The following is a 27,147-nucleotide window of genomic DNA, read 5'->3' on the forward strand; positions in this document are numbered from 1 at the left end:
CAGCGCAGCTGGGAGCAGGAGGGGAGAGGCAGGGCAGAGCCCCAGCTCTGGTCCATGCAGGTGGACGTGCTTGGCTGGGCAGAGGTGAAGGAGAATCCTCTCTTGATGCTCGGTGCCACTAGGTTCAGCTGCAGCCTCTCCCTGAGCAGCCACACGTCATCAGCACAGAACCTCAGCTGCAAACCCTTCCTTTGCTCTCACCTCCCTGTGGGATGCAAGCTCTCAGTAGAGTGGGTTATGGTCCCTGGGCTGTTTTAACCTAAATATTCCTTTGTTAATTTTCATTGAAATACTGTGATTGATCTGCTTTGAGGCAGGCTTAGATCACTCAGTGCATACAAAACCTGTGGAATTGATCATTGGCCACTGTGAGCTGTTGAAGCTCTTGAAGGTTGGGGCAGAGCAGTCCAGGATCTATGCATGGACCTATGCCTCACAGCAGACCATGCAGGTAAATGCTGCTTTCGTGGTGCTGGGCTCTCAAGACTCAGCAGCTTAAGGTACAAACCCAGGGATTTCAAAATAATGAGCATTGAATGCATTTGATTTACTTTGTGCACAGTATTTTGGGCTGGAATCTGCTTTGAGGACATTACTGCTCAGACCAGGGCTGAGTTTCCCACTGCACTGCCATCTCCTAGGCCAGATTGAGACCCCCACAAACCAGCTGAGAAGTTCCCATTGAGCCAGAGGTTTGGAGAAAGAGGGAGAGGGCTCTTCCTGCCGTGTCATTAGGAAGAAAGCAATTAAACCCTTTGAAATCATCTGCACTCTGGTTATCTGCCTTCATAATATCCCTAATTGCTGGGGAGCACCCGCTTTAATACAGGCACTGAGGCAGCTTGATTCTGCATCGCTTTGGCTCTCCAGAACTTTGTTCTGGTTTTGGTTTGACCTCAGCAGATGCATCTTCCCAGATGCCTTTCTGCTGCACAGGGGACCAAAACACCCTCGTCACAACACAGACTTCCTGGGCTCATTCACAGCCCTGGCAGTTTGCTGGGTGTAATCTACAGAAAGATGAAAGCTGCTTTATTCTTTCTAGTGCACAGCCAAGCCAAATATGAATGATTAAAGGCCCACGTGCATTTGTAAATGCCTACATTTTAATTAAAGAGCAGCCCCTTCTTGAGGACTTAGGCAGCTAAAGTGGCAGTGTGCTTACCAAAAGAGAATCAATTATTTATGTGGTATGCTCTGCTCTTTACATTACTTGGGTTTAATGTACTGCATAGGCACCCTGTATTGATAACAGTGCTGTTTTGCTTCCACTTAATCATCACATTTCTTCACATTTATTTATCAACAAGAACAAAAATACCCAACTCTGGCCAATCTGATACTTTGCTGCGCTGCCGATGGGCTGTGTTTCCTCTGTCTTACACTGCAGTAACTGTGTTTTCACTGTCAAGAGGCTGTTTCACAGCCAGCTGTAGTACTCGGTGCTGTGTGTGACCTGGGATGGTGGCATTTGTCACCACAGTGGTGCTGACACTGATTTGTGTTTTGCTCCCCGTGCTTTCTGGGGGCTCACCAACAGAGCTGGTGAGTTCATCTACTCACCATTTTAATAACTCTGACTCCTCTCGGGGGTTTATTTTTAGGGTAAAGTAGGCCCTGTGGTTTTTTGGCCTCTCCTATTTCTCCTAAAGCATCCTGCAGCCGTGGCAGCAGTTCAAGGTGAATAGAAAAAGTAGCTAGAAGCAGAGGAGAAGCTGCAAAGCTGATCCATGGATGTAACCAGGGGCTGGTGCACCTCTTCTGCATGCTTTGGTTACCAATAAATCCAAGCTTTATGTTCATAGAATTGAATTTACCAGAAAAGAAAACTTTTGGACAGCTTGGGACACTGTGTTTAAGGGGACTGAGTGCCTCGAACAGAGGTGCTGCCCTGTGTCCGTGGTCTGCAGCCATTGCACGCTGTGCATGGTTTTGCCATTGTGCATAGAGCTGGTGTGGCGTGCAAGGTAAAGAGGTTTATACAACAGCACAAGAGGTCTGTAGACCTTATTAGTGAATGCAGGCCGTTCAGGTGCACGGGGATGTTGTGCGCAGTCTCCTGACTTCTTTAATGCAGTAAGCAAGGGAGTCTTGACTCTTGGTAGGATGCAATGAGCTGCTGTTAACTCCAGAGCAAGCAAGGCTGTTTAACAGAAGCAGCTTAGAAGAACAGGAATTGATGGGCTGCAGGAAAGGTGTTATTGCATTACAGCCGTATCTAAGTGCTAGGTTGTGATTGATAGGTTAATAATGGGTTTTGCTAATTTAAGGACATCAGCTGGGAGGAAATGGAGCAGAGACCTGTGAATGCTGCTGCTGGGGACACAGCATCCAGGCTGGTGTGGCCAGGAAAAGGCAAGTTGAAAACTGCTGAGTGTGCAAAGTGAAGTGATGCCAGGGGTGACAACAGGAACCTCAGCTGCCTCCTAAAATACCAGACCTAATTCCAGTCACTGCAGTGAAGACTCTGGTTGCTGTAAATGGTTGCTGTGGTGTGTGTAAGAACAGTGTGAATGCACACATGAGGTTCTCATAGAAAAATCACAGCTCTGTATGGCAGGAAGAGACATGAAGATGTACCCTAATCCATCCTCCTGTACCAGGCCGAGATCAATATGTCTAGACCATCCCTGACAGATGATGAAGCACCTTGTTCTTGGAAGTCTTAATGATGTCTCCTTGGGCAGGCTACCCCAGGGCTTTACTGTGCTTCTGATTTGAAGGTTTTTCCCAACAGCCATCCTAATTCTTCCATCCTTTTATTTTGTCTGGCTCTCAGCAGATATGGAAAGCAAGTCATCCTTCTCTTCCACAGGAATCTTTATGAATGGAAAACTGTTACTCCATCTCCGCTCCACCTTCTGTTTTCACAAGTTAGCTGACCTGTTTCCCTCCATCTCTCCTTAGAGGCTGTTTTCTTTATCTCTGGTCACTCCTATTGCTGCATGGATGAAACGCAGACTTTCAACAGTCAGACAAAGGACGCTGAGCTTGGGGAAGCAGCACCACAACAGACAGACTGCTGGTAGCGTATGTGCGAGCCTCTGGTCTGCCCTGGTGAGGACCAGTAGTGGGTATGGAAGGAGGGGTTCATTCCCGTTCCTCTGGGATGAACCCCCTGGGCACCTTGCCTTCATCAAGAGCCATGTGGCTGTCCCCCCTGGGGAAACACCAAGTGGGTTTTGTTGTGCTGGTGGCTCCCAGCCCCTGTGGGCCCATCAGCTGAAAGGGTCTGAGCCTTTCTGCTGCCAGACTTGGCTTTCAGTGCCTGTATCTGTAGGCATATTTATTTAAGCTTTTTCTTCTCATTTGCTTTTCACTTCTGGAGGAAAGAGCTTTCTGTGACAAGGTGAGTTGCACATTCCTTTCCCCTCCCCTTCAGCCCTAGTGTTAGGCAGGCGGCTGCTGAGTGATGCAGAGTTGGGCTCCGCAGAGGATAGCGGGGAGGCGTTCGGAGGAGCCCGCGGTGGTGGCTGGAATTCCTGTTGCCATAACAACCCAATGCAGGCCTTAAATATAGAACCAGTTTTACCCCATAGCTCCCCTCTGTCTTACCTTCTATAACACAGGAGCAAATGGGCTTTGCTGCCTTCTCGCTGCTATGGTCAGAAAGGGGAGAAATGGATCCAGCCCTGCAGCAATGCAAACTCCGGTAGGTGTTGTGTGTGAGGTCAGGACACCCACTAATACTGGGTCTGGTGGTCCTGCTCCATACAGAGGTTTGGTGTGTGGGCTCCAAATGCTGGTCTGGCTCATTGAAAATCCTTGGATAGGTTGGACTGAAAGACAAAATCCTCTAGCAAGAATGGGGAACATTTAACTGCTGAAGCAGCTTCTTCCCTGCTGCAGCTTTGCCGTGGAGGCTGGGAGGGGACCATCACTGCTCTGGGGACAATACAAGAGGTAGAGATGGGCAAGGATGGAGACAAACCACACCAGAGCACCACATCAAGCTTACTCTGTGCAGGGGCTTGTTATTTGCCAAAGGAAAGTTCCAGTGAAGGGGCTGCCCTGGTTTTGTGAGCTACCCTATTTCTTTTTCCTTTGAAATGCTGTCCAAAGAACTGACCCCTCTGGGGTCTTCCTCCCTGTGACCCCCTGCTACTGTTCCATTCCCATGAGGTCAGGAGACTCCAAAGAACCAAGGGACATGCACCAAGCTGGCTGCACCAGGGATGGATCAAATGGTTGGGATGTGGCATTTTTTTTTTCCAAGGAGCTTAAATAGAGCAGATTTCTCAATGCAGACAACACCAAGAAAGATTTCCAGGAGGAGGGTTCCTCAGTACTGCAGCATGCCATGGGGAGCAGGGGCAAGTGTGTTGGACAACAGTGTGCAGTCAGTGGCATCAAGCAGTAAGCGTGCATCAAGTCTGGACTGTGGCTCTCCTCCAAAGTGTACTCCTGGTGATGGTGATGCTGATGAATCCAGCTGAAGTCCCTTAGCCTTGGAGAAAGACCATCACATAGAAAAATCACCGGATACCTTTGGTATCTCCAGTGTATGATCACACAGCGAAACCATCTGTTAAATTTATGCTTATTCCTCAGCAAACTGTACGGATGCTTTTACAAATTCATACTCATCTTTTTAATTAGGTGCTGGGTTTTATACCATTGACCAAGAAGAGTCCCAAACTGCAGGAATTATTTACTGGCGCAATATAGAGCGAGAGCTCCTAAGACCCTGACTCCACTGTAGCCAATGCAGTCAAGAGTAATTTCATTCCTTTAGTTTGCTAGAAGGATATTTGGATTGCAAAATCAAGCATCTGATTGATATGAAATGCTAAAATTAGTGTTTTCCCATAAAATCCTAATTCTTCTCTCCTGTTAATCTGAGAGAGGTGCAACCTGAGAATGTCAGATGAATCTCTCACTTTTTTTATTTCTTTTCCAATAACCATCTCGTCCCTGTTAATGTGTAATTTTTCCTTGATCTGGTCATTGAAAATAGCTAATTTTCCTGAAATGGCCTTTTATTCCTACTAGAGACCAACAAATGACATGGAAAATTCCAAGCTCAACAGGTCTAATTTTGGCAAAGATACAAGTAGCTGAACACGGAATAACTTGGGTCGGTCAAGCAGGTGTCTTCCAAATGCAGAAGCAGAAGTGGGTTCTTCTGAAGTGACTGTTTTATCATTTTAGATGTATTTTCCTCCTCTTGGCCTCTTCTGAACTGGAGTTGAAAGAGATCAGATTACAAATAATGGGGTTTAACAAGGCAAGATGCTGTTTTGGGATGCCACAGCCAGAAAAGGACATCAGGGTTCAATATAAATTGAAAACTGAGTAAACCAGCAAGAGCTTGCCTTCCATCCCCTGGTCATCTTCCACTTCTCCATATGCTTGTTGATAATAGTTAACTGCTGCTTTTTAACCAAGTAATGTATTGACTAGTCCGTTGCGATGAAGAGCTGGTAGAAAACGTTGCACTCCGCTTTGTAGCTCTGAGACTGAAGCTTTGATGCCAAGTGTCTGGGGGTGCTTGGGGGAGGTCCAGCATGCTGTGCAGTCATTTTGAGTAACTGAACACTAGATACACTCAAAAAGAACTGCATCCTGGAGGCATATTTCAAGGGAGAACATAACTGTCAGAATCTATAGGATGTAACTTGCAATTAAGTTTGCACATTCATCCATTTTCTTGCAAATCCTTGGGAAGATGGGAACTAAATATAGCTAATGGACTCATGAGCTCAAGTACTCACAACACTGTGATTTTATTTCTAGAGTGAGCCCCAGGGGCTGGGCAGAGAGCTGATGTTCCTTGATGGCAACATAGCAAGTGAGAACTGGAGGGAAGATGCTCTGGAGTGACTCAGCATCCCACCTGTGTACGTATAAGGTGCATTAGTGCAGTATTTAGATGCTGGGAAAAATTCCTGTTGGAGTTCAGGCTCCTAGCCCGAACACGGGCTGGTCCAGGAGACCTGCACACAGCACGGCTGGGCAGGAGATGCTCAGTTGGGTGTTTAAGTCTTGGCTGTGTTTGCATTGGTGTTCCCCAAGGGCTGGAGCCTGTGCAATCTGCTTGGCTCAGAGCTGCTGCGGCGCCTTCTCATAGCACCAGGGAGCTGCTGCCCCATGCAGCTTTCCCCAGCAGGACAGCTATGTTTGAAGTGGGGAAGAGGAGGCAGTAGCTGGTTTTATGACCCTTTATTCCACACCTGGAGAGACCTATTTTTCCTGAGAGCCAAAGCAGTGCCTTTGGTAAGCCTGGTGGTACCCAGCACAAAGGCACGGAAGGACTATGGCTTGCTTTGCCTGTAATTACTGATGTTTGTACATGACCTCCTGCAAGGCACTGGCTAGAAAGTACATCTCCTCCCATGCTGCAGCTTTCCAGGCTGCTCACTGCCAAGACAGCCTCCTGCTCTATTTTGGGGGTGCTTCTGCAGGGTATGGAAAGACTGCATTAAATCCTGGAAACTGAGCAGGCCAAAAGATTTATTTGTATCTACAAAGTCACCCCCCAAAAATGTGCTTTAGTCCATATTAGGGTTGGAGCATCACATTTCTCCTGATGAAGCAAATGGTTGGGAGATTTGGTCTCAGATTGCGCTGCAAAGACTTGTAAAACAAACCACTGAAGTTTCTGGGATGGCTCCCAAGGCATTGCTGCTTGTTTGTCCTTGTTTCTATCCTAATTAATCTTTTTCCACAGGGAAACTTTTGTTTTAGTCAATTTCTTGCAAACTGAGCTGGTCTTTCTTGGTTTGCTAAATTAAAATCCATGAAGATGGCTGCTTTAAGAAAAGATCCTTTGAGACCTGTTGTTCATACTGTTGATTCTGACTTTAAAGCAGGGTGGCCGGTGCACATCCTCTCTGCACGCACATCTGTACAAGACAAAGCCAGGATCTTTGGTAAGCAAGAAAGAGAAACCAAAGGACAGCGTTTCTAATGCCACATGCTCAGTGGTCCATGACCTGTGTAACATTACTTTGAGTCTTTGCATGGCTGCGGTAGGACCCACTCATGGTTCCTTCTACAGTGACTCGTCAGAAGCCAAGTCATCTGAGCAGCCATAGAGAAGAGGTGGAGGGGAGCTGCTAGCCCCCAGGGCTGGAAAAGCGGAACAGCTGAGCTATCCTCAAGTTATTGTTACAGATGCTTCAAGCAAATCTAGTTTTTATTACAGAATAAAATACATTTATTACACCAAAGAAACTATGCAAGCTCGAAAATCGTGCTTTCTCCAATGCATGTCTGAATTCCCCTGTCTGCAGTGTTTCTTGGGGCTGTTAGCTGTTTTAACTGGAAAAGCAGCTGCTGGGACCCTGGGTAATTGCTCTCAGAGGCAGCATGTTCCCTGCAGCCCCCAGCCCTTGGGATTCACTCAGCCCACATAGGTCTCTGAACTGCTACCATCCACCTCCCTTCTTCCTTTCCTTTGAAGGCAGGGTTCAGGAGGGCAAAGACCAGGGTTTGTGTAATCCCATGTGGCACCCCAAAAGTCAATTCATGTTTTACCCAGTCTTTTTCCGGAGAAAGGAGAAAAACTCCCATGCAGGATAAATAGCTTTCGGCTAAGAATAAATTGTAGCTGCTTTATGAACCATAAGATCTATTGAAATGATACTTGCGTTGCCCTTAGTAATCAGAAAAGCTGAACTGCTGCTGGTTTCCCTAAGTCCCCCCCTTGCACAGCCCTTCCTCTATCAAAGTGATCTGACTGGGCAAGGCAGGCAAAGATCACCTGCACACACGCTGGGCTTGAGGAGGAGGCTTTGATATATTGCTGAGCAGAGGTATTTAATTAACCTTCTCTATTGATTTTGATTGAGAACCACCTTCACTTTTTATGTGCAAGAGAAAGAGCCTGTCTGAGGAGCAGCCATCTGTGAGATGCACAAGTGAGTGCTGGGATGGGCTTGGTTCACTCACCTCTGGTTTTCCAGCGCAAGACTGTGGCTGACCATTGTGAACATGTCAGAAAACAGAGGCAGGGTGAATAAACCTGGAGAGAGCATCTCCACATGCTTTGTGCTCCCCAGCATGCAGGGTGATACAGGTGGTGTGTAAGGGGTGGAGAAACACCCTGCTCCTTCCAGCAAGCAAGCAACGGCCTCCGAGCAGAGGATCTGTGTTGACATTGAAGGGAAGAAGGAAGGTGGGCTTTTCCTAGTCCAGGTGCCAGGGCAGAGGACGTCAGTGCTTCCAGCTGTGTTGATCCCCAAGGCAGAGGTGTGAGAGGGTCACCCCTCAACAGCCTCACACAGCCCCAAAGGCCAGCAGCTCCCCAGGGCTACGGCTGGGTACTCTGCCTTGTTCCACATCCCATCAGGAGTGAGGAGGTAAGTTGAAAATGGGGACTAAGCTTGAACTTGATAGGCCGTCGAAGGATTTTGGAGAACAATTGTGAACCACTGAAATGGCTGCTTGCTCTTGAAACATGTTGGGGAGTGATAATCTTGGGAATTTGATGGGATTTTCTGATTTACTGGGGCATAACTGCCTGAATTAAAGGCCTTTTAAATTTTGCATTATGTTGGCTGGATTGTTAATATTTAATGCATGTAAATAGAAAAAGGTAGGGAGCTGGCAACTCTCTTAAAATAAGAATCTCTAATGCAATAATCCTAAGGAATCTTTGCCATTATTACTTTGGTTACTGGAATGGCAAAACATAAATGCTAGGAGCAGGGAGGGAAACCTCACCGTGCCAGGGACCATGTGAATGGGGATGGTCAGAGGCTTGCAGCCTGAAAGACAGGGAAGACATGGGGACAGGAGTTAGTCCCCAGTTAGTGAAGGCTGTGACCATGTCAAGTTCTCATGTCTCATCACTGCCCTTAAACCAGCCCTCCATGATGTGATTCACTGGGCTGGGTGCTTTTGCTCTGTGGCTGTGACCGCTGTGCCCCTGCTGCATGGAGCAGGAGATGCTTCCCAAGCTGGGGGCCATGCTGCTGGTTTGTAACCTGGGACCTCTCCTCCTCTTCCCTTCAGGCCCCTGCCCTTCCCAGCCAGCAGGGACTTGAACAGCAAGCGGATGGGAGCACCCACGACTGCTTCCCCAAAGGCTCTCACTACCTGCAGGAGCTCGGCCAGACCACATCTCTTCATCTGCTTGCAGCCAGGCGGCAGTGATTTCTGCCTTCCCTAGGGAACCTCCCTGCTGAATCCCCCTCTGGAGCTGGCAGGAGCACAGGCAGGGATTTCAAAGGCCTCCCTGCCAGATCCTCTGCCCTTCGCACACAAGTGCTTTACAGAAGAGCTGTGTTGTAACTGCTCTGGGCAGAAAATAAAGCATTCACCAGGATTTTTAATTCTGGGTTATCATGAGGAGTTTGGGCAGCAAAATGCTTTTCAGAGCACTCCAACACAAGAAGTTCAGAGGTTATAGCGATTTCTAAACCACTGAGCTTTTTAGATGCTTAGTCACGCTGGAAAATGAGTCTCAATGGGGCAGGGATGGTGGGGTCAGACACTGAGGTAAAAGTTTTGCTGCAAGGCTGTGGGGAATTCTGCTGCCTAAGCTTAGAGTTGGGAGTGGATTTGGGCCTCTTTGTGCTGAAGGACTTGAGAGGGGTTTCTGCTCGCTGGACAGGTGCTCACTGCTGGTTTGAGCACTTGTCAAACCTGGTTTGCTCCACCTTTTCCAGATGCATTTTAAAAAGCAAAATGACAGGTAAGCAATGAGCTGAAAGACGCAGCACATAAAGCTACCTTTAGGAGAAGGTCTCAGGCTGCAAATCCAAGGCAAAGGAGAAATGTCCCTGTCACCCTCAAAAAGAAGCCATCCAAGCATCCATAAATGTGATCTTAAGATGCCTCCAACCTCCGCTGAGCACTGCAGCAATAACTGTTGTGCTCTCAGCATCCTCCACTCCAAGATCGAGGAAGCAGAGCTGTGTTTTCAGTAGTTTATTGCAGTGTTTTCAATCTGCAGGATTACATCCAATTTGTTCTTTCTGGTTAGCTGGTGCTGGGTATTATTCCCCTGCAGAACTCATGTGTACAGCAAAAGGGCATGTTTAGAAGAGCCCATTAAAATTCATGGGGAGTAGTGCTGTCCTGTGTGAGGAAGTTTTATCCAAGACAGGCTTCGAGAACGGCTTATTGCAGCCTTCTGCATCACCCACAAACACTTTGGGGAAAACCAGGGAAGGAGAACAGTGTTAGATAAGCTGCTTTAAAATGGTCTTCATAATCCTGCAAATCAAAATTAATTTCATTAGATACAAGTTACAGATGCAAAATAACCCAAGAAAGGCTGGAAGTGACCCTTTGCAGAGACAATCTGGGCTACTCCTACAGCTGTGACTGGATGTCACTGAAACCAAAGCTCTCCTACCCCTCCAAGAAGCCACCCCCATTGGTGGCACTGGATGGCCAACCTTTCCTCCAGGACCTGCCCCTAGGGGACCTATCCCCCTTAGTGCTAGAAATAACATTGAGTAGTTGCTTGAAATTAGATTTGACCCCCCCACGTCACTTTGCAGCCATTGGTGTGAGGTTTCCTGGCCCCAAAGCAGCTCCAGCTTTTACTGTTGCTGAACGGCACAAAAGAGGGGAGAAGGAAGAGTGTGATTATTCAGGCCTTAGGGCAGTTGAGATCAGGAAATGGCCATGAAGGGCTGGGTTCATGCATGTTCTTCAAATCCTGCCTATTTTCTGCTAATTCCTCGTGAAGATGAGCACCAAAGGGCTTAAACTGTTGGGTGTTTCCATCAGCCTTATTCTGAGACGTGCAGCTCTTGTAAATGCTTCTGCCTCTGATGGTGAGAGCCTCTGACAAACGTGCTCCCCGTTAGCTGCAGTAACAGAAACAGCAATCTTGGTAGGATTCATTAAAGGATCTCTCTTAAGTTTTAAAGTACATTTAGCTGCTCATTCATCCCCCACCCCATGCAGCTTTTGGCAGGTCACTTTAATCCTTCTCAGTCTCAATTTCCTTCAGTCTGAAAGGGGATATTATAGTACTTTCCTCCCAGGAACTGTCTGAAATGGATCCATATATGCAAGAACAGAGCAATTCTTACTCTCATTACCCTGAGAAAACTTGCCATGTTTCAGAACATTCCAGTGATGGCATTTTTCCAACATTAGACCCCAAAGTAAGTTTATCTTTGTGTCGTGGTTTGGCTGAGTTAGGATTTTGCTTTGCCTCTGAGGCTAAATCCTCAGCCTGTGTTTGTTAAAGAGGACCTGGGCAAGAGATGGGCCAGGGATGGAAATCAGGTGGCTGTGGGGCAGGAGGGAATCCTAGCAGGAATGTGTTCAGGTCCCAGCTACTTTGTTGTCACCTCTCCACATCAAGGAACTCCATCCCTAAGCTCAGGTGGAGGCTGTTTAAGGAGGAGACCTGACTTTTCCTGCCCTGCTGTGTAGATGCTGTGAGCAGCCACATCCTGGAGTGCCCTTCAGAGCCCCGGCTCCTTTGCAACATCACTTGTGTTTGTTTCAACCACATGGGGAAGATGCTGCCAGGGACTGGAATGGGGAAGCTCTTTAGGAGGCCCAGTTGCTAGATATACTGCTTGCAGTCTCATTGCCAGAAGCCTTTTCTGAAAGTCGAGCCAGCATATTCTCTAGCAGGAGAAGGTGGACTTGTTGTTCCCTCCACTGCTCTTTCTCAGCTCTCATGCCCTCCTGTTGCGACTCTCTCCAAGCAGACTTGTTCTCCAAATGCTGGTTAAAGCAGTCATGCTTCCTCCAACCCAAGGAGAGAAATGGCACCTTACGCCTCTGAATCAGAGGGACTTGTTTGTAATGCACAGATCTGATGGCAAACATGGTAGGGTCAATAACATTTATCTAGTTTCTCTTACATCCCCATTTATGTCTTCTCTTCAGACCTGGGGCTTCACCAGCTAAGCTGCTTTCCCCCAGCTGCCAGAGGGATCCCAGCCACTGTGGGAGCTTAGAGAGGGCATCAGTCCTGTCCATGAGTTCCATGAATGATACTGCATCTAGGTCCTGGACCCTGGCTCTCCCAATGGGGTTGGTGTGCCACAGCTCCCAGAGGATGTAAATGGCTGCAGGACCATTTCCAGTGCTCATCAGCTGAAAGCAGCCCAGATGGATGGGCACTTGGTAACCCCTGTGAGAGAGAGGTCACATCCCTACCTCTGCAAAGACTGGCCAACCCCTCTAGCTCTGCTGCCCTCCCTCCTGACTAATGGCGAGGTGACTACTGCGAACCTCCAGCTCTTCTGGGGCTAATAAATCTGCAGGTGTTGAATAGCGTAACAAGTCCATCTGCTTTACAGAGCTTGGTGCTTAAAGCTAACCATTAGATAATGTATTACAAGCAGCTGGGTTTTGCTCCATGCCAGTCCTGCCTGAACAGCATAAGCCAGAAGGATGGAACATCCTCCAAGTCCCTCTATGGGATGCAGAAGCTGATGGAATCCCACTGCCACTGGTCCCTCCTGGGCAGGACAGTGGACCAGGGGCCCCAAGGATTTGGCCTATGATATTGACAGGTAGGAGCAAATTAATGTCTCAGGTCATTCTGCAAATTCCCTAGCAGGTAGGTGGCAAGGACAAACTGGCCATTGGGGACCATTTATTCCTCAACTAGGAGAAAGGTTTGTGTATTTTTCTTCCCTAAAGTAATTGGATTTGGTCTGTATTTGGTCTGAAACCCGATGTGAACAAGATAGGCTCACACACCTGGTCACCTTAGGGAATAGGCTGGTGTTTCCACGGCTTTCAGTCAGTCTTCCAGGCTCGTCCTCATCAAGACAAGAGGAATGGTGGATCTGCTGGATTCATCCTTGGGAAGAGGAGCCATGGGGTCTGTGCTTGTGGTCAGTGAGAGCAGAGAGGAGAGTTAATAGATGTGCGGGAGGAAATGCACATCCTGGGAAAGGCAGAAAGCTGGAGCCAGGGGGGTGGCTCTGAATGTGCTTTGTGGGAACCTGAACCAAGAAGCTTCTCTGATAACCGATTTGCACTGGCGTGTTTCCTGCCCTCTTCCCAAAGACGAAAGGAGCCCAACTCTTGGTGCTGACTACGCACCAAGAGCTGTTTGAAGGGCTGGTGCCAGGCAAACAGTGGTGCAGCTTGGGACTGCCCCTCTGGGAGGTGGCAGGAGGGCGAGAAGTCTAGGGGGGACTTTGGGCACTCCTGGGACTTCAAAATGGATGTGAAAAGTTTAGGTAAGCTGAAAACAACTCTTTACACTGGATACCGTCCTCCCAAACAAGAGACAGGGCTGTCCTTACCAGTCTTTACTCTTTCATAGCTGAGAGTCTCCAGAGACTTTGCCCTCTGCCAAAGTACATTTGTTCCCTGGTACGTGGTTCCTGCTGAAATCTCTTTGCCCTTCCTTCCTCCATCTCCCACTTGGGCAGACACCCAGTGCAGCAGCTCATCCTTCTCAGATCCTTTGGTGCTTCTCTGAGGACTCTGAGACCATGGCAGAGGTCAGGCCCCTCTTCCTGGACCAACGAGCTGTGATGGACTTATAAATATATGTAAGCAGTTTGGGAAAGGCTTTCTTTCACCACGATGAGAAGAGGAGCTGGCAAAGGACAAGAGTGAATGGAGGTGCATGCTGGGGGCCAGGAAAGCCGTGGTTACCAAGGCTTCCCCTTGCATGCAGAGCTTGCTCCCCTGTGGCACTGTACACTGGCAGCTACAGCTGAGCTCCTCCAAAAGGGGCTTTCACTAGTGGAGAATGTGATGATGGAGCTCAGCCACTGCTGACATCACCTTGTCTCTTTAAGGTTCATTTTTGGATTGTATTTTTCCGTCTGCTTCCTATGTTTTTCCCTGGTGTTCCAGCATTTCCACACTCCTGGGCTCTTGGTGGCACAACTACTCCGCAGTCAGTTCTTTTTGCACTTTTTGACACTCGCTACAGATCTCTGACAAGAAACCTGATTCCCCCCCCCCCTTTAAGGAAAAAAAACTGGACTCTAAAAGAAAACCTCAATTGTACCTAAAGTGTTTCTGGGCTGGAAATAAAATCCCTGGAAATTAAGGGAATCCTTAAAGGGACACAATAAGAAACACTGTGTGACGGAGACAGCTTACTGTGTGTGGCTTTCTTTCCCACTCACAAGGACAAGTCACAAGCCCTTAGGCTGTAGGAACAATATGAGTTATTGTTACGTCTTATAGCTCATTTTAGAATGTGAAACCCAGCATCCCCTCAGCACCAGGAACCAGCCAAAACTCGTGGACCACCAAAGCTGCTGCTCCCATCTCTGCTGGAAGCCCATTGTTTCACATACCATCGCTGTGACATGGCTGAGCACTTGTTTATGGGCTGGGAGAGGAGCCTTCCTTTCCTCACAGCCCTTTGTTTTTCTGTGACCAGTAGAATGATGTAAATCAGCCTCCCCTCTTGCTTCTCAGGGTGGACAAGATGCCAGACTGTTGTATGGGAGTGGGTGTTCGTGAAGATGTGATACTTCTCCTTATGCAGGCAGAGGAGTCACTGCGGATCAGCAGAGGGATATTTCCACATTTAGGCCCAGCCTATTTCCATATCATGTTGTAGCTCAAAACCACTGTCTTATAGACCTTTTCTGCCAGGCAGATGAAATCCAGATGGGTATATACCATTGACTGCAAGTCCAGGAGAACGTATACTTGCCATACTCTGCATATTTCTTCTAAAGTACTTGAGGTTTAAAGTGTTTCCCTGTCAATAGCTGCTGTAATACTTGGAAAAGAACAGGGTTTGCCACAGACTGCATTCAAGCATTTGGCTGGCTCCTTGGGCTGTGGAAATAACAAACCATAAATTAAGTTTGCAGAAGCTGAGGGTACAAAAATACCAATGGAAAGGTATATCCAAACCAGGACTGCGTTAGATAACCTTGGAGAGGAGCAAGCAGGCTCCACATTTCTGCATCCTCAGGCCTGCACTGCCCCTTGCTGACAAACTCTCTATTGTGGGACAAAAAGTGCTGCAGGGAACAGCCGTCCTGGGGATGGAAACCTCTTCTCCTCTCCCCAGACTCCTGGATCACGCCAGGCACAGCCAGTGGAAGGGTCTGCCCTGGGCATGGCTCCCTCTTGCAGCTTCTAACTGAGACTCTAGTGAGGTTCTTCAGCGCTGACGAGGAGGCACATGTGGAAGGGTGAGTAGACAGCATTGGAGGAGTCTGTGCTTTACATTGACCCTTCACGTGCCCCCCCCTCCATGTCTGGTTCTCTAGACCCTAGGCAGAACATGTGAATGACATTGGCAGGGTAGCAAGAGTGATCCAGGAAGATAATAACCCCACGTTGCTTCTCTCGCAGTGATTTAACTGCATTGAATCTGATGCATCTCCCTGCATTAGGCTGCTTGTCATCCTCCCTCCCAGCATCCTCTTCCCACAACAGATCCATCAGCGTTTGTCACAAGGGGAGATAATTTGCCCTGGATGCCAGTGCTAAAAAACAAATGACTTGCTCTCCTGCAGCACCTGCCAGCTGGAAGCTTCAAAGCACTTTGTAATCATTAACTTCCGAGTTCTGATCAGGGGTTTCCATCTCTGCTGTAAGAGGACTAAAGTGGGGTCTGGAGGTGGAATGAGGGGAAAGTGAGAGGAGAACTGAAGTGTTCTGGATACTGCTTGTAGGTTTTAATGGGGTAGGGGGAGCTACTTCATTTGAGGGGTGCTAGGCTGGGATTCAGCTTGTCAACAAGTTTTATACCCTATTCTTTCTTCCACTTCCCCTCTGGGTGAGCTTGCTTTTCTGGATCTTCATTTCCTCATCAGTAAAAGGTAAGTAGTGACTGCTTCTCCTTGTAAGAAATTCTGAAATATGCAGATGACATCCAGTTGTGGGAGGTTCTGGAGAAAAGCAAACAGTGTTTGGGATTTCAGGAAGCTATCTTTAAGGAAGATGTGGACATTTAAACACCAAATATAATAACATAACATTGATATTGGGTACCCTGGACATTGGGTACATGGGAGCCAAGTTTGGGCTAAGGAGAGAAGAACAGAAAGTAGGGAAAAGCAGCAATGAGGGTCTTTTCCCTTAGTTAATCACGTAAAACGAACACCTGGCTCCTATTTTAGAAACCTTGTAAGTTGAAATTGTCACTAGAGTCCAAAAGCCATGGTCAATCGATACAGGAGGAGAAAGGGCTAGCAAGCACTGCTGTGTACCTCTGGTGCACCAGCCTAAGCAGGTGAAGTGCATTAAGTGATGCTAATGTACCCATTAAATGGTGCTAATGGAGCTCTGGGCTCCCTGTGAGGTCCATTTCCCCTGTTGGGAGTGAAGGAAGAAGATGAGAAGGACAGAGGGGCAGAGTGATACTTTGAGTGCTGTGCTGTTGCCTGGAAAGTCACTCTTTTCTCCATTTCTGCTGTGTTTTCAGGTTAGTAAGAGCTTTTTATTTATTCATAGTCCTAACCAGGAGCAGAATTCCACTGCTATTCCTCCTACCTGCAAATATACACAACCATCCTGAGATCAGGCTTTTCCCTTTGATGAGGGCTGTTGCAGTGAGAATAAGGGCCCAGTTCACTCCTCAGCCATAGAGGAATGTGCAGCCGTTCTGAGCTCAGCTGCTCCTGGCTCAGCAAGCAGGGCCTGGGAAGCAATAGGGGCCCTGCTGGGATTATCAGTGCTCTCTGCTCATCACTTTTTTTCTGGCACCAATCCCTGCTCCTGTTTTCATGGGTGATACCACCGGGAGCTGGAGAATGACTGGAACAGACCTATCCCCTTAAGGAAGGATGCTCTGGCTCTCCCCACTGTGCTAGGTCCCTTCTAGGCGTCTCCGAGCTGGAAGTCAGCCCCGGGGCGGTGGGGCCCAGCCAGGAAAGCGTTAACCTTCCCTGCAATGCTGCATCCCAGCTCACGGTGGAGCTGCCTTCCTCTCTTCCACCCCCAACTTCCAATTCACTCCAAACAACTCCGGGACAGAATTGCAGGGAAAAGCTGGAGGCTCAGACTAGACTTGTTGATCTCCGTTCCGAGGCAGCAGAAGGAAGCACCGAAGCTTTCCTTTGTGTCTGCACCGAGAGTGAGCCTGGGGGGGGCGGGGGCAGATGCGGTTTCGGCGTTGACTGTAGGCAGGAGTGAGGAGCCGCCGCCGAGGGAAGGCCTTGGAAGGCTTCCTTGCGAAGGATCCGATTTACCTCGTTTCCCTTCCCCTCCCCCCGGGCTCCGCGGACAGCCGGGAGCGCTGCCGCCATCCCTCCTCCTTGAGGCTGCCCGCGGGGGGATGCGAGCGGGGCCGCCGCTGCTGCCCGCCCCGCCGCAGGATGTAGCCACCCTCGGCCCCGCACAGCCCCGCACCGCCTCGCTGGGAGCCCGCAGGAGGAGGTAGGTGCGGGCCGGCCTCGGGCCGAGGGACGGGAGCCTTTCCCTGTGCACGGCGGCGGCAGGGAGACAGCGGCGGTGTTTGGTTCTTGAGGCTGGGGGTACCTGGGTAGGTGGGGAGGGGGCTGAGGCCCCGGAGCTGCGCCAGTTGAGCATGGGGGAGCCGTTCTTTCCTGCGCCCGGGTTTCTCTCCGTGCCATCTTGTGTAAGCAACAGTGCTTAGGGCTGTCATAAGGCACCCGGCTTTGCTAGGAAGGTTCGGGGCTTTTGCCTTATTCCGAATTCCGGTTTTCGTTGATTTCCCTGTTATGCAGAGGTCGGCGTGGGGTGTGTGTGTGGGTGTCCCTGGGCAGTCAAGAGAGGGAGAGCGAGTCGTTAGAGTGGCTGCGAATTCCCCTTTTACCTTCCCCAGCGGTTTCCTCTGGGAAATCTGCAAAGCTGGAGTTATAAAAAGCCTCCACGCTTCCCTGCAGCCTACATGGCTGGACAGGGCGGAGAGCATCGCCGGCTCCCAGGAGGGGAATTGCCCCGGCTGGGTCGTGGGGGCACCTGGGGTCCGTAGTCCTGCAGGGCCCCTCTGCGGGAGAAAGTGGTGGCAGGGCCGGCACGCTCCTAGCCGGTTGCCGGATGGGGGACAAGGGGCCAGCGCACCCCTGGCTAGCGGCTCGGAGCCTTTTTGGGGCGCGTTGCTGAGTGGCACTGGGGGGGGGGGGGGGGGGTGCGGGGGGAAGCTCTGTGCCCTCCCCTGTCAATCAGCACTTCCCGGGCCTTTGCTAGCAGAGGCTCCGGGGCTGGCCCAGCCCCCGCGGCTCTCCCGGACGGGGTGTGCAAGAGACCCTCCCGGGCAGAGGAGGGGGGCACCGGGCCGCCGCCCGGGGGAGCTCGGCGACAGCAGCCTGGCTGACACGTGGGATCGGGCGGCCTTCAGCACCGCGGACAGCGCCCGGAGCTGCGCGGAGCGCGGTTCAGCACCGCCCGGGCGGACAGCGCCGCCGCCCCCCGCAGATTAGCGGGGCCGGGCGCCCCCCGCGGGGATAAGGCAGCGCCGAGGCGGGCGCAGGTCAGCGGGCGGGGACCCATGGTTGGCTTCTCTTGCAGCTCTGGGGCATGGAGGGGAAGGAGAGGTGAGGAGAGCCGGTCCCCGCGCACCCTGCCCCACGCCGCACCTTGGAGCGTCCAGCCTGAGGGGGACCAGAGATGCCTCTGGGGATGAATAAGCATGGATCTCGCTCTACTACCTCTTTGCCTCCGGACCCCACCGAGATCGTCAGGAGCAAGGCCTGCTCCCGAAGGGTCAAGCTCAACGTGGGGGGGCTGGCCCACGAGGTTCTCTGGCGGACCTTGGACAGGTTGCCGCGGACCAGGCTGGGTAAGCTCAGAGACTGCAACACACACGACTCCCTTATGGAGATCTGTGATGACTACAACCTGGAAGAGAATGAGTACTTCTTTGACAGGCATCCCGGGGCATTCACCTCAATCTTGAACTTCTACCGTACTGGCAAGCTGCACATGATGGAGGAGATGTGCGCCTTGTCCTTCAGCCAGGAGCTGGACTACTGGGGGGTGGATGAGATCTACCTGGAGTCCTGCTGCCAGGCCCGCTACCACCAGAAAAAGGAGCAGATGAATGAGGAGCTGAAGAGAGAAGCCGAGACACTGAGGGAAAGGGAAGGGGAGGAATTTGATAACACTTGCTGTGCTGACAAAAGGAAAAAGCTCTGGGATCTCCTGGAGAAGCCCAACTCCTCCGTAGCGGCCAAGGTAAGAACTCCACATTTATTTTCAAGTGTTGTCTATATTGGCTCATTTCTGGTGGTGCTTACATGAAGTGCTGTCCTGCTAGCCTTGCTTTAGCATCTAGGCACTTGTGGCTGGATGGATGTTGTGAGTAAAGGGCAGAAAGGCCTCTCAGATGCAAACAGGTTTTAAAGTATCTTTTTTGGTGTAGTTTGGAAAGGATCTATTTTAAGCATCCCTGGTGCATCCCAGGCTGCTAACCAAGGGGGGAGCAGCTTCACTGACCTGTGGGCCAGCAGTATACACTGACTGCTGTGGCTGGAGGTTGTAGACTTGCTATCCAGTGTCCTGTCTTGATGTGTTTTGTGACAGATTTCTTTGGGCCCAAAATGTGTGTCCTACTGTTTAACCAAACTGGCTTTTAAGAAGAGGAAATCTGCTTGAACTTGTAGACCCACGTCCAGTCAGGAAATAATGCCTTCCCTTCTAGGACCTAAATCAAAGTTCTCTGGTGAAATACATCTCCTAGGTATTTGTATCAGCACTCAAAAGGAAGGTAGCTTCCAACTAAGAATTTCATGCTTTGCCTGATTCAAGACTCTTTTAAGTCTCCCTGCGCAATGCTGTTGCGGCTCTGTCGCTGTCAATAGTTGAAGTACTGTTTACTCTGAAGTTGGTGCCAGTGTAAGAGATCTATTTGAAGGCATTTGGAAGATAAGACCCATGTTAGGAGAAACCAATGTCAGAGTTGGCTCTGGTATTTTAGCTGTCTCATGTTAGTCACATATTCTTTAGTTAGGAAAATCTCTGTGAACACAGTGATTCAGTAACCATGGGGACAAAAGTGAAGGGGGAGAGGTTGAAAACTGTGGGATGAATAACTGAAAAGCATGAGAGACTGAGAAGTAGGGATCAAAACTTGGATTTTCCATGTACTGGCATCTTCACGGTATGCCAAAGTAGAAAGAGGCCCCAGTTACCTCTTTAATGTCGCCTCCATGTTGTATGTGCATCTGCAAATGCAAACCTCGGCTCCATCCCATAGGAAGTCTGGTTGTGGTGGACTACTTATGAAAACAGATCTCTTTCCCTCTCTTACCAAAATGTTGCATGTCATGAACCAACAGCATGTACAAAAGTTTGGGGAAGGGATTTTATGAAGTGTGGAGCTAAATGGCTCATTCTGGCAGGGGAAGGGAAAGGCATGGTCAGCTGCTTAACCAATTATCACATTTCTAATGGCAAATGGAGCCCCAGAATGTCTTTTTTTTTTTTTTCTCCAATGGCACAGATGACACTGCTGAATGCATTAATCATTTATAAGGCTCCTTTGGCAGAGTCCTGGAATCCTGAAACACAGGCCCCGGGCTTTGCTGTCTGTGGCACTGACTCAAAATCCATTAGAGACTGTTGATGTTCATGATTTATTGTGTATGAGCAGAGGTCATTCTTGCCAAATAAGTGTCTTGTGTGATTTATAGATGAAATTCACTCTAGCTTCATTTTCTGAGAAAATTCTCAGAGTAAGTGCATTCGACATTGCAGGCTGTGGATTAATTGAGTGAATGGTATTGCATTATATTGCATTATTATCCTTAGCGTTTAAAGCTACCATTCTGTGACTTTATTACTGTAATGAAAATGGTGCTGTACATTCTCAGACCTCAAATATTCCAGCAGTTCACAAACATGAATTTCTCCTCATTTCAAGCATAGCAAGGCAAATGGGCATGATGAACAATTAGCTTAGCAGGCAGGGACAGCAGAGCTGCTAAGCCTATTCTTTATCCGATTTTCTCCCTGCTGGTGGATAGCTTATTCTCTTGTGCCAGAGTATGCCCTTTGCTTTGATCGCCTTCATGAGAATTCAGTCCACATACTGAATAGGCTGGACTCAGCTTTCAACTTCTGATGGAAGGACGTGGGGAGAGGGACTTGGCAGCCTGACCTGTTATCTGACCTAACCAGCTGTGCCCGGGCTCTGTTTCAGGCTGCATTTTCTAAATCTGAGCTGCTGCCTGGTAGCTCCTGCCCAGCTTTCCTCAGGTGTCCGCTCAGTGAAACACTTCTGCTGAGGCTATGGGCCTCCAGGAACTTCTGTCAGCTTTCCTGAAGCCAGACTGCATCTGCTTTGCCAGGTCTGGGAGCTCAAACTGTTCCTTTAGAAAGAGAACAAAGTAAACTCTTCTGAGGTTTAATGATTATCACCGAAGGACCTAAAGTCATTGTTTGGAAAGTCTGTACTACTCTCATTTATTCTTTTTCTTCAGACTGGTACCACTCAGTGCAAAGGTTTTTCCATCTAATTGGAACAAATACAGGTTACTTTCATGTTCTCTTTAAGGTATCTAAAAAATGGCTACAAGTGCAGGTTCTAACCCAGACCCAGCACAACCCCTCTGTAAGCCATGTTCCACACCAGCAAAGTGGGCTTTCCTGCACAGAACCTGACCTGACTCCTCCACAACAGCTTACTGCAGAACTTGTCATGGTTATCCTGGAACTGGTTAAATACTGAGAGGTGTTCAATTGTGTGTGTTTGGGGATTTTAAGGAATTATGTGATGTACCATGGGGTGGAAAATGGCATTTAAATAAGCAAAGAATTCCCCAAACCTTCATTTTTGTTGCTGTTTTATCCACTGTGGATTTACCCCTATCTCTTGACCAATCTGTCTGGTTTTTGAACTACCTACCTCATGGCAAGCAGTGTCTTATTTATGTGCGATGCTTCACTCTATACGTGACTGGAAAGAATGCTCTGTAAGATTTTATAATACCTGCTCTGAGAGCCTCAGGATCTCTATAATGAGGCATCAGATGGCTGTTGAAGCCCCAGGCTTGCTGCCTTGTTACTCCCCAGCACTAGCAGAGGGGTGTTTGCTCCTTTCCTATAATGCTGCAGTCCTTTGCAGATGTAACCGAAGCCACACCGACCTTGTGCAAGGTGCTGTAGAGCCATGGGGCAGCTCTCCAGCCCTTCCCCAGGGTCAAATTGTGCAACCAGTGCCTGAACTATTTCACCCATCAGCCCATTTAACTTAGGGGTGCTTGCTGTGCTGCACACCGTTGTGCTCACTTTGCCCAGCGGGAAAACTATACACAAAACTGAGCACTGAGGGGCTCTCCCCTGCTACATGAAATAATATTTAATAGGCAGGTATAGAATCATGGAATCATAGAATAGTTAGGGTTGGAAAGGACCTTAAGATCATCAAGTTCCAACCCCCCCTGCCATGGGCAGGGACACCTCACACTAAACCATGTCGCCCAAGGCTTCGTCCGACCTGGTCTTGAACACTGCCAGGGGTGGAGCATTCACAACCTCCCTGGGCAACCCATTCCAGTGCCTCACCACCCTAACAGGAAAGAATTTCCTCCTTATATCCAATCTAAACTTCCCCTGTTTAAGTTTTAACCCGTTACCCCTTGTCCTATCACTTCAGTCCCTAATGAAGAGTCCCTCCCCAGCATCCCTATAGGCCCCCTTCAGACACTGGAAGGCTGCTATGAGGTCTCCACGCAGCCTTCTCTTCTCCAGGCTGAACAGCCAACAGTATTAGTAACAACTTACTCTTTGTCTCCCCAGCCTTACAGGATATTTTAAAAGATCAGTTTCTCCTGCTTCCTGTGACTTTATTTGCCTGTATATCCCTGAGAAATACTGACTGCAGGCTTTGTGGATGCTTCCTCCTCTTCCTGCAATCACTGTTTTTGCTTATTTTATCATTCTTGCTGTCTAGCTCAATAGCTTGGTGGTTGGTTTTTAATTTTTTGAATAGTATTCTTCCTGTACTTTGGTGCACACACAACATCATTTTTTAAGTATAGAGGACTCTCTGGTGCTCACTTCTGTCTGGATTTACCTAGATGAAGATGAGGTGCAGATATTTTCTGGGGTAGGTATTACATTTTACTGTGTGGCAGCTTTTCCTTTCCTCAGGAAAGAAAAGTAGCTCTTCAGAAGCCAAGCAGAACTGCTGCTTTTTCTTGGGACTAAATGTCCATGACAAGGCAATAGTAGATAGCAGCTCTCAAGCACTCTGGTTTGGGCTTTTAATCTTAATTACTCTTTCCCTTGCCAAAGCTAAGCCTGAGCAGCAGGTTTCTGTCACTCACAACCCAGCCAGCAGCCCTGGGTGACCAGAGCAGGGGTCCCTTCTGTAGCTGATTGGTTTTTGCTAACCAAGATAGTTAGGATTGGTGCTGGTCTCATGTGCCCAGTGAGATGTTTGTGCCCCTTGGGAGAACCAGCCAAGCTGTAATTCCGACTAGACTGCAATGACCTCCTGAAAACCATCAGGCTGCAGTTTTTCCATGCCTTCCAGTGTTAACAAATTAGACCAACTCAACCTCTTAATTATATGGTCTTGGTAATTCTGTGATCACCTGGACCTTTCCAGCAACTCTGCAAGAGCATTGCCCTTTTTGTCTCCTAGGAGGAAAAGAAATCCTTTCTTCTTTTAGTCCTTACGAGTTATTTCCCTGATCAATATCTGAGCAATTAGTGTTGCATGGGGTGTGTGGGGGAAGTCTGCTCGTCTTACAGACTCCTCTGCATGTGCTGGCTTCATCTATTTTTCTCTTGCTGTCCTGAAGGCTGAGAAAAACACGATGACATCACCCACTTTGCAAAATGCTTCTCTGCATATCTGCATGTCAAGTAGGATGTGCACTTCCTCTCCTCCTCGCTGCCTCCACTTCCCACTTGTCCCTGTCCTGTTGGAAGCTCTGCTGCAGCAGTCCCTCTGTTCTGACAGGTGATTTCTCATCCTTTCCCTTGCTCCTACTATGTCTTTGCCAGTGCAATATCACGTTTATCCTTGAAAACATGCAACTCCAATTCAGTAATCTTATTATGCATGCCTCTACATTTGTTGAACAGCTTTTCTCGAGCTGCCCACTGCTCTCTGCTGCTAATCTCTCGATGCACTGCTTAGGGATTCAAGAGGTTGCTCTGTAAGCTCTTTTCTTATTATTGTTGATAGTAGTGACAAAATAAGAATGATAAAACCTCTTGGAGATGCATTCGCTACATCTAGAGCTCTCTTCCCCCACATGGGCTTTCTATTCCTGGCCCTTCCTTATGGCGTGCAGTTTCATTCATCTCTAAACCTGCCTGAATTTAGCTTTCAGCAGAGGAAACCCCTCTCCCTAATTGCATGGGTCACATCTTAGCCATGTCTTGCCTGTCTCTGAGGCTCCCATCACAGGGCAGATGTTGCCTTTGTCTGTTAAAGCCAAATTGCCCGTATTTTCTTGCATCTCTGCCTTTCGTTTTTCTGATGCAGTTACTGCCTTGGCTTTTCTTCTATATATAGGAGACTTTTTTTCCCTTCATCCTTTCTTCAGAGATCCTCAAAAGCAGAGCCTCATTCCAAAGCCTTTCCTCAGGGTTCAGGGATTCGCCACTTTGGTTTATAGCTTACCACTGGGTTTCTAGCACAGCACTGTCCTGTGGACATATAAGCGACCTCTGTTCTGCATCAATCTCTTTTTATCCTGCAGCTCCTTTCTGGGTGCTTGTCCTTCCATTGAACTTCTTAAATCTTTTGTCTGGGAAGCCCTAATTCCTATGTCCTCTGCTTCTATTTCACTGGTGACCTTCCCACTATATACTGATGTGCTGGAAGCTCCCAGAACTCCTCTCCATTACAGACTCCCTAAACTCCTAGTTATTTTTGGGGGGGAACCCAGAAAAAAAACCAAACCAACCCAAACCCTGGTAGCATTGTCAGCCTGGTAATTATGTCCTGTGATTCTTTCCTAGCTCTGAAGAGTCTTGCTGGGAATCCTTGTAACATAGGAGACACCCTTGCACAAAATCACATTGGCTTGTTAGTCTCCCACATCCTTAATGTAGCGTCCCATATTATTTCCTTCATGGGATACATCTGCCAACAGTAAGCTGCTTCTAAGCTCTCCAGGTGGAATCCTCACCCTTCAAAGCTGATTCTTTCTCCAGACCTGTTACTGCAGCCTTTGGATCCAAGGCAGCTGCCTGATGTTTCTTGCCTGGAAAGGGTTTGGGTTCAGCAGTTTAGAACCCAAGCCAAGGTCTGCAGTCTCTAAAGACCTTTTAAAAAGGAAAGGTAAAACTCGTAGTTCTTCTGATGCACTTTCCATACAGTTGATGAAATAAAGCATGCATAAACATATGTATGTAGGCATACTCCTGGATTTTTGCCTTAGCTGTAACTTTCTGCTTAGGAGAGCCTGGAGCAATTCTGTGGTCCTTCCTGAGCCTAAGCATCCACATCTGTGAGAGACTGCTTGCCTGCCTCAGGAGGGAAGCACCAAGCTTGCTTGGGCTGAATTCCTTGGAGGATGTGTGCTATAGAAGTATAGTCGCTGCTATTTTTAAAGTGCCAACTCTCATTTGTACCTTTAGAAAAATCTCTCTGAGAAATTAATTCCCGTTGCTGCTCAGCCTCTGAGCAAACGTAGTTAAAGGTGCCGACATCACCAGTCAGAAATGCAAGGAAGCTTGCAAGAATGGAAAATCCCTGTTTTGCTCAGCTGTGACTGCAGAGGTTTAGTGTAATAATGGGGTTCAGAAGAGAAGTGCTGGGCCTGATTCCCCCCCGGAAATACTGGCATGGTGTAATGCACACGCTGTGCAGGTGCAGCTTTGGCTGGTACCTGTGCAAAGCACTGGCACGTGCTGCCGAGTCAAGCATGAAGTGCCTGATGTTTGTGCCCTGACTACAGAGGAATTCAGAGCTATGCAGAGGCACTCCATAGCTGTGTGCAAAAATCAGTTCTTTTCACTTCCTAAAGCACTTTCTTTGCTTTATTCTTCTTACACAGTGGGATAAATATCCTTACCATCCCATTCCTCCTTTTACCTATTCCTCATAATCCTGAAGATCACAATTTCCTACTGATTTGTGAATACCCCCATGGAGAGGAATAATCCAATGTTAGTTTAACAACATGAATGTTTCTATTTGTCATTGCTAATGACAAAATATTTATGTCAAAGAAAGTTCACAGCTGATCACTTAGTTCTTGTAATAAACACAGTCATTATGATTTACTCCATGGAGATATCTGGCAGCAATAGATGAGGCATAATGGGGCCAGTAAATGTGAGCAAGACATTGATATTAGCCTTCTCTCAAAAAGCTATATATAGAGCTATACGTTGTCATTGTTTCCACTACATTAAGGCAGACAAGGTTCAGCCTCTTGCTGTCATGAGTTGCTCAGTTTGTTTTCAAGGCCTAGAGGCTCAGCTCTGTCATTGGCTGGGTTAGCTTCCCATGCACTAGGACTGCGAGCACCAGCACTGGGGTACCACTGTATCATAGTGGTAGATGAGCTCAGGCTTGGTGGTTGCTGTCCTTGTGAGGCAAAACTGCTTTAAGGGCTGAGTGGATAAATCAGCTCTGTGCCACAGACCTATGAGCTGGCAACAGCTGGCTCCCTGCCCCACACACTGTCACTTAACTGTCATGCCTGAGCTGCTTTGGCACTCTAACCTTAACATGACCTTGCCCTAAGTTTAGTCCCTGGGGCAATAACCACATGTTCACTTCTTGGTGTTCTTCATTGCTCAGTACAGCAAAAATAAACCTTGTAGTAAGCTTCCCCACTGGGTTTGGATGGTCTCTGGTTTCTGGCTCTCCTAGCTTTTCTTGGCCTCTCCTGTCTGCTTTACAACCTGGCACTAGCTGAACATGTTTATCAGCTGATTTTGGTAGGTCTCATTCTGTTTTTTAGTGAAAAAATCTTTTCTTCATTCTAGAGCAAGCCTGTAGCAGTGCTGAGCACCCCTAGGTGAGCACCATGCCTTTGTACCTGCTAATAGCCCCTCCCAAAATGCTGATAATTAAACATCCAAGCATGTTTATTTTCTAGGTTCCCCACTAACACCAGCAGCCCCAGCCCTACTTCTGTGGAGGGTAAAACTCCATTGAATGTAATGGGAACAGATGAGTATTATGATGTCTATGCTCATCAAGCAAAGCTCTCAAAGTGCTTTGAAAAGATGGATTAGTTAAGGCCAGGACAAACCTGTGGTATATGTATTATCCTCATCTTAAAGTGAAGAGGTGATCGTTGCCAAGGTCAGTGAGGAGGGTCAGGGCATTGCTGGGGGGACCCTGGCTTTCCTCTGTCCCCAGTACATTTTCATGGTGTAGGTGAGCTTCCACTGGCCCCT

General features: G+C 48.4%; 1 protein-coding gene across 2 annotated transcripts in view; it reads left to right on the top strand.

Moving 5' to 3' along the window:
• The first annotated feature begins 16,101 nt into the window (after positions 1-16,101).
• KCNB1 (potassium voltage-gated channel subfamily B member 1) overlaps positions 16,102-27,147 on the top strand; it is a 127,911-nt gene continuing 116,865 nt past the window's right edge. The window contains exons 1-2 of one of the 2 annotated variants that reach the window (XM_057401739.1): positions 16,102-16,291; positions 18,340-19,005. In XM_057401739.1, coding sequence (XP_057257722.1) covers positions 18,439-19,005 — 567 coding nt within the window. In that variant the 5' untranslated portion in view covers positions 16,102-16,291; positions 18,340-18,438. Of the gene's footprint in view, positions 16,292-16,411; positions 17,245-18,339; positions 19,006-27,147 lie in introns of those variants that run through there. The other variant, XM_057401740.1, reaches the window with a different exon arrangement.

The sequence above is a fragment of the Pezoporus wallicus genome, unplaced genomic scaffold (genome assembly GCF_028554395.1).
Source record: "Pezoporus wallicus isolate ANWC-B61680 ecotype Strahan unplaced genomic scaffold, APGP_CSIRO_Pwel_v1 contig_9238, whole genome shotgun sequence".
NCBI classification, from domain to species: Eukaryota; Metazoa; Chordata; class Aves; order Psittaciformes; family Psittacidae; genus Pezoporus; species Pezoporus wallicus.